The sequence below is a fragment of the Echinops telfairi genome, unplaced genomic scaffold, assembly GCF_000313985.2.
Source record: "Echinops telfairi isolate 266 unplaced genomic scaffold, ASM31398v2 ScPeMD7_655;HRSCAF=1070, whole genome shotgun sequence".
Lineage (NCBI taxonomy): Eukaryota > Metazoa > Chordata > Mammalia > Afrosoricida > Tenrecidae > Echinops > Echinops telfairi.
The window spans coordinates 22,161,991-22,168,720 of record NW_022104553.1 but is presented as its reverse complement, the minus strand read 5'-3'; the positions used below and the strand labels follow the sequence as shown (position 1 = coordinate 22,168,720).

General features: G+C 58.1%; 1 protein-coding gene across 1 annotated transcript in view; it reads left to right on the top strand.

Moving 5' to 3' along the window:
* Positions 1-6,723, top strand: part of PPFIA3 (PTPRF interacting protein alpha 3) — an 18,886-nt gene extending 12,163 nt beyond the window's left edge. The window contains exons 20-28 of the mRNA XM_045292927.1: positions 481-681; positions 2,399-2,461; positions 2,647-2,673; positions 3,706-3,881; positions 4,293-4,390; positions 4,647-4,822; positions 4,926-4,994; positions 5,189-5,360; positions 5,849-6,723. Of these exons, the coding sequence (XP_045148862.1) occupies positions 481-681; positions 2,399-2,461; positions 2,647-2,673; positions 3,706-3,881; positions 4,293-4,390; positions 4,647-4,822; positions 4,926-4,994; positions 5,189-5,360; positions 5,849-5,907 (1,041 nt within the window). The 3' untranslated portion in view covers positions 5,908-6,723. The remainder of the gene's footprint in view (positions 1-480; positions 682-2,398; positions 2,462-2,646; positions 2,674-3,705; positions 3,882-4,292; positions 4,391-4,646; positions 4,823-4,925; positions 4,995-5,188; positions 5,361-5,848) is intronic.
* Positions 6,724-6,730: the final 7 nt, after the last annotated feature.

Sequence of the window (6,730 nt, the reverse complement as noted above, 5' to 3'; positions counted from 1 at the left end):
CTATACTGCACCCTGACTGGCTCATCTCATCCTTGTGACCCTTCTGTAAGGGGATGTCCTGTTGCCTACAGATGGGCTTTGGTCTCCACTCCGCCCTCCCCTTCCTTCACATCGATTTGACTTTTTGTTCTGGGTCCGTGGTCTTTCTCTGTCCGAGTGTGTCTCTCTCTTGGATTGCTTGTCTGTCTGTCTGTCTGTCTGTCTCTGTCTCTCCCTCTCCAATGCCGTTTTGCTCCCTTTCTCCTCCATCTCTGAGTCTCTGCCCTGCTCCTGTCTGTCTCCCCTGGCCCCCCTCTGGTGTCCTCCTTGGTCCTCCCTCTGACTCTTCCAAGGTCTCTGTGTTTTGCACACCGTCTGCTTTTTCTCACTGCTCGCTCTTCTCCAATCTCTCTGCCCCACCCCCCGCCCACCTTTCATCGCGGAGGGGGGGCGGGGGGGCATCGCAAATTGGTCTCACTCTCGCCCCTCCCTGCGGTCCAGCTGTGGGTCGGCATGCCCGCGTGGTACGTGGCCGCCTGCCGCGCCAACGTCAAGAGTGGAGCCATCATGGCCAACCTGTCGGACACGGAGATCCAGCGGGAGATCGGCATCAGTAACCCCCTGCACCGGCTCAAGCTGCGCCTGGCCATCCAGGAGATGGTGTCCCTGACTTCACCCTCGGCCCCCGCCTCCTCCCGCACGGTGAGCGCCAGCCCAGCGCAGCCAATCGTCGAGCCCCGCCTCGCACACCACGGGGCCTGCGCACTCCAGCCTTGTCCCAGGCTGCTCTGCACCTCGATTTTGGGGGTGGTGGGGGGTCAGCTCTTCTCCGCTTTTCCTGCTTGTGCTCTACCCTCACTTCCGGTCACCTGTGGCTCCTAGGCCAGCCGCTTCTTGCAAAAACCACTTTGCCCCGCTTCCCATTGCCCCACCTTTTGCGCCTTCGCCTCCGGGCCTCTGGGCCTCCGCACTGGCCATTCGGTCTGCTTGGGACATTCCTTCCCTGGTCCCAGTGACTGGCTTTTGAGCCTCGAGGTCTCAGCTCAGACGTCACCCCTTCCCAGAGGCCTTCGCTAACTCATCAGCTCAACATACCCTCTCCTTCCCCCTCGCTTCCTCCGGTAACTTCAACACCTAATTTCTCCCCACAGGGTTGTGATGAGTTTGTTTGTTTGGGCTGTTATTACCCATTTGCTCCAATGCTTGGATAAGAGAACCTTTGAACCTGCCTGCTGGAAATTAGGGGTAACTAAGAGGAAGGTCGAACCAGCAGAAAATGAGGCATACAACCAGAATTTTTCCATTCCAACTCCAAGGCGACCCCGCGGATGTCAGAGTAGAACTGTAGGACAGAGTCGAAGGCTTTTATTTTAATTTTGTCCCCAATGACTGAGACGAGAAGTGCCTCTGCAGGGGGTTGAACTTCCAACCTTACTGTTAGCTGTCCAGCAAGTTAACTGCACCACCGAACCGATTCCAACCCTATGAGTTTCTGAGGTTGGATATTTATGGGCCCCGATAACTTCGTCTTTCCCTCTGGAGCAGCGGGTGGGTTGGAACCTGTAAACTTGTGGTTAGCAGTAGTCCAACGCTTACCTGACAGCACCACGCCATTGCCTCGGTGTTGATTCCCACCCAGAGCAAGGTCACATAGGGTTTCTGTGGCTTAGCAAATTTTTACGAGCGTTGGCAGCCTCATCTTTGTCCCGTGGAGTGGCTGATCTTGCAATTAGCACTCCCGGGCTTACCCGACCCCATCACCTTGAATTAGGTTAAAACTTTGCAGCGTTTGAAGACCCAGAGGTGCAGTTCTAGTTTTCACCACACAGAGTCGCTATAAGGTAAAATAGACTGCTGGCCACTTTCTTGGTCCTTTGGTGTGGCTCTGGCGCTTTCCAAGGTACAATGACTGGTTCTCTTTCGCTGCCATCGAGTCGTTGCCGTATAGGACAGGGTAGGACTTCCCCTGTGGGTTTCCGAACTTAAACAGGGGAGTAGAGAGCCTCATCTTTCTCCCACAGAGTGATTGGTGGTTTCGAACTGTTGACTTTTCAGTTAGCAGCCCAAGTTGTAGCCCCCAAAGAACCACAGCTGACCTCCTCTAAAAACAACATTCTCCTACATAGCTTCCACGCCGTCGCCGCCTCTAAGAGTGTGAACGTTGTTAAACCTCATCGGCGACGCAGTATTCACATTTCTCCAAATTCCGACTTGAATTTGTCCAGCCCCAAAGCCCAGGCTTCGTGTGTGCCTAGCACACACTTGCGGGTCACTGGTGAGCAGCGATGACCTTTCGGAGTTTGAGAGCTGATGGGATGAATGCTTATGGCCTGGGGTCTCCAAGGGACGCCACCTCTCTGCCCTTTCCTGCTCCGGATCTCCCTCCCCCACCATGTCCATAACACCCCCTGGCCTTCAGTCCACAGGAAACGTGTGGATGACGCATGAGGAGATGGAGTCGCTCACAGCCACCACCAAGCCTGTGAGTGCCCCCTGCCGACGGCCTTGGAGGTGGGGTGGGGTGGTACTAACCCTCTGCAGGGGTGGGGGGTGGAGACTGAGTCTGTAGCTGTCTGTCTGCCTTCCTCCCTCCCTCCCTTCCCCCCACCCTCCTCTGCCTGCCCTGTAACCCATCCCTTCTCTCCCCTCTTCCCACTAACGGGTCAGGAGACCAAGGAGATCAGCTGGGAGCAGGTAGGGGGCGTGGGGCGGGATGTGGACGCATGAACAGGTTGTGCACGCTGCATGGACGCCCACTCCTCCTCTGAGCCCCGCCTTTACCCTTAATGAAATGTTCCATCATTACGGCTGGGGGGCGCTGCAGCTCTGGACATTGTAGTTGTGTGTGCGTGTGTGTGTGTGTGTGTGCGCGCGCGCGCGCGCTCGCTCGCTTCATTGTCAGTGTGGTGTGCACAGGCCATTTTTTATTGCAAGGGTGCTGTTCCACTATAGCCACTAGAGGGAGACGCTGAGCAATGCTGATGGGAACTAGGGGAGGGGACAGGTCCAACAAGCAGGAAGGTTAGGGCACTTCAGGTGGAGAAGCTGGGGAGGATGGAGCCACAGTTGGTTCTGATGTAGGCGGAGCAACCAGGGCTTGGAGCTGAGCCAGAGGCAGGAGTGGACTATCTCCTTTAGCCTAAAGGGAGAGCTGGACTTTGGGTTCCAGAATATTGTCTTGGGCGGGCTGTGGCCTGGAACTAGCTAGGCTTTTCGAGAACTTGCCAAGTGGTGGCCGGGTCACTTAGTCTTTCCTGGCTGGTGGAGCTAATGGTGGAAGAAGACATCTTTCTTGGTTCGGTGGAGTAGTGATGTTGGACCGGGTCATCTTGTGTTGGGGAGGTTGGGGCAGTGCTCCACCGGCGTTTCTCCAATTCGAATGTACAGTTCGGATCCCTTGGCGATCTAGCAGAAATGCAGAATTGGAGGCTGTAGGTCTGGGATGAACTTCAAGGTCCTGACGTTCCAACAAGTTCACGGGTGATGCTGAAACTGTGACTCCCAAGGCCACCCCTTTCAGGGGCCAAAGTGCCTGAGCTGATGAAGTTTTAGGCGACAATTTTGGATTGATCCATTGTCCTAAGCAGAGACTGGTCCCTGTCCTCCTCTGGGGTAGGGAAAGGTCTTTGGGTGGAAGATGGGTGGACTGAGCCCCTTTCATGCATACATGGTGAGGGGGCGTGAAGCCGAGGGCCTGACCCCTTCCCCACCTGCCCATGGCCCCAGATCCTGGCATATGGCGACATGAACCACGAGTGGGTGGGGAACGACTGGCTGCCCAGCCTGGGGCTGCCCCAGTACCGCAGCTACTTCATGGAGTCGCTGGTGGATGCCCGGATGCTAGATCACCTTAACAAGAAGGAACTCCGGGGCCAACTCAAGATGGTGGACAGCTTCCACAGGTGGGGGCTGCCTGGCCAGTGGGAATAGCCCAGGGGAAGCCCCACCCCCTAGAGTCTTTTGGTCAATGGGACATTCCATGGCTTATCTTTGGCCTTGTTAGCCTGGGTTCTCAGAAAACCCTGTACCTTGGGTCCCTAACTCTAAGACGGATGGCCCATTAGGAAAAATTAACTTCCTGAGAGCTTGGCTAATTGACCCCCCGCACCCCTCCAGGTTAGCCAATAGGAACTTCCCGTGGCAAATCCACTCCCCCCTTGTGGGAGGGCGAACAGCCAATAGAATTGACCCAATGGAGGACCTCCCTCAACCTCCCCCCGGAAGACCACAGCCTATGTATTAGGACCTGGTAGGAGAGGCAGCCAATGGGATTGTGAAGGCGCCTCTGTGACTCTACTCCCCCTGCCGCTCAGGGTGAGTCTACATTATGGGATTATGTGCCTGAAACGGCTCAACTATGACCGGAAGGACTTGGAGCGGAGGCGGGAAGAAAGTCAGACCCAGATCCGAGGTGAGCGCAAGCGCAGAAGAGCCCCGCTGGGAACCTGGAGGGAGGGCATCAAAAAGTTCGTGGGAAAACTCCGTTGGCCTTTAAATTTCATTTTTCCCACGAGCTTGTGGAAGCTCCCAAGTACCTGGGGTGGGAGGCCAGGGAAGGGCCCTTTTAGAAATGAAGGATGGGGCCAGCAAAACGGGCGTGAAGAGGAAAACCGAGAGGGCTGCCTGGCCACAGGAGGACCTCAGCCGAGGGTCCCTTCCTTTCCCAGACGTGATGGTGTGGTCCAACGAGCGGGTCATGGGTTGGGTGTCCGGGCTGGGTCTGAAGGAATTCGCCACCAACCTCACGGAGAGCGGGGTGCACGGGGCGCTGCTCGCCCTGGATGAGACCTTCGACTACTCGGATCTGGCCTTGCTCCTGCAAATCCCCACGCAGAACGCGCAGGTGAGCTGCCGCTCGGCCCCCAGCTTGCTCGACCCCCTTGCTCGAGCATGCTTGGCTGCCCTTCTGGCTAACAGCTGCAAGCCTGCTCATCTCCCCTCACTAGGCCCGGCAGCTTCTGGAGAAAGAATTCAGTAACCTCATCTCCTTGGGCACAGACAGGCGGCTGGACGAGGTGGGTGAGACTTTGGGCCGGGCTGACCTGGGGCTTGATTGGCTGAGTCATATTTGGGGGCGGGGCTGGAGGGGCGGGTTAAAGGAGGTGAGCTGCAGGGAGGGGTGGAGCCACGGGGCATGCGGTGGCGGCGGGCGGAGAAGCTGGAATGGGCTCTGGTCCCCTCAACTGCCTGCCTGGGCTCTCCTACCTAGGACAGCGCCAAGTCCTTCAGCCGCTCCCCTTCTTGGCGGAAGATGTTCCGAGAGAAGGACCTCCGAGGCGTAACCCCCGACTCAGCTGAGATGTTGCCCCCTAACTTCCGTTCAGCCGCAGCAGGGGCCCTGGGCTCACCGGGGCTCCCTCTCCGCAAGTTGCAGCCAGAAGGTGTGTGTGTGGGGTGGCGGGGGTGAGGGTGGGGGACAGGGGTTTTTTTTCCCAAATGAGATAGCCCCTCTATATCTTCCCTGCCTTCAGTTCACCTGTGGACCCAGCCACCATTCCAGAAGGTTCCCTCTTTAGGTTTTGAATGACCTGGAAAGATGAGGCTTTCTACCCCTGTAAAGAGTTAGTCTCGGACACCCATAGGAACAGTTCTACCCTGTCTTATAGGGTCACTGGGTCAGAATTGGCTCCATGGCAGTGAGTCTGGTTTGTTGAGAGCTTTGCTCCACTCTGGGCGGGAAATGAGCTCACCCAGTGCCACCCATGTGCCTAGGGTGGATTCATGGCTTCAGTGGGGGAGGTGGCAGGAAGGGAGGGTATGGACGGCCCATCCCATTGTTAGAGGGGTGCAAACGATGACCCCTGGGGTAGAGACAAGAACTTGGAGAGGTCTTGATGGGAAAGGTAACCCAGGCTGGTTCTCCCTCCAGGTCAGACTTCTGGGAGCTCCCGGGCAGACGGCGTCTCGGTCCGGACATACTCCTGCTAGTGTAAGCCTCCAGGTGAGGATTGTACCGGGCTACCGCGTGGGTGCAAGGCGGCACATTGGAATCCTTGCCGCTCGACATGAATGCAGGTGACCTCACTTGGATGGAAGAGCCTTCCAGAGTCTGGGCTGTGCCAGCTCAGGCCGGCCGGGTTTGGCTGCACGCACCTCGGATTGCTGAGAGCCGGCGGGGGAAGCACACGCCTCGGACTGGACCATCTGTACAGACAAGCGGGGGATGTGCTTCCCCGCCTCACGAATGGCCTGGACCAAACCACATGAACCGGACCGGCGGGGGGCGGGGGGCGCCGGGAGAGGAAAAGGGCAGGAAGAAATCCAGCCGCACCCTTCCGCCTCCCTTTTCTCTACTTTGTAATTTATTGATCAGTTTCCGACGGGAGACGGGTGCCCTTTCCCTGTGGGAAGGGGGCGGGGCTTCCCTCCGGGGCCGCATGCGAGGAGAGGCTGCCCCCTCCCCTTTGTCCTCCTCAGTCGCGGGGCCCAAGTCTTCCTTCTGCCTCCGAAAGGAGGGGAGGGTGACTCGCTGCTACAAGCCTCGCCCCCGTACCATTTGGCCCCACCCCGTGGCTGTTCCCCTGGGTCAGCTGAGTGCGGGGAGGGGGGTGTCCCCCATCTCCTGCGCCCCCCTTGTCTCGTGTCCCCGGGCCCTGCCCCCGCCCCCGTGCTGTTGCCGTGTTCGTGCCCCGGGGGAAGGGGACGCAGACCTGCGTACCTCCTTCCCCTCTGGCTCCGGGGTTTGCATGGGAGAATCCTCTTGCCAAGATGCCACTGGGCGACGTGGCGTGGGGGGAGGGGGGACGGTGGG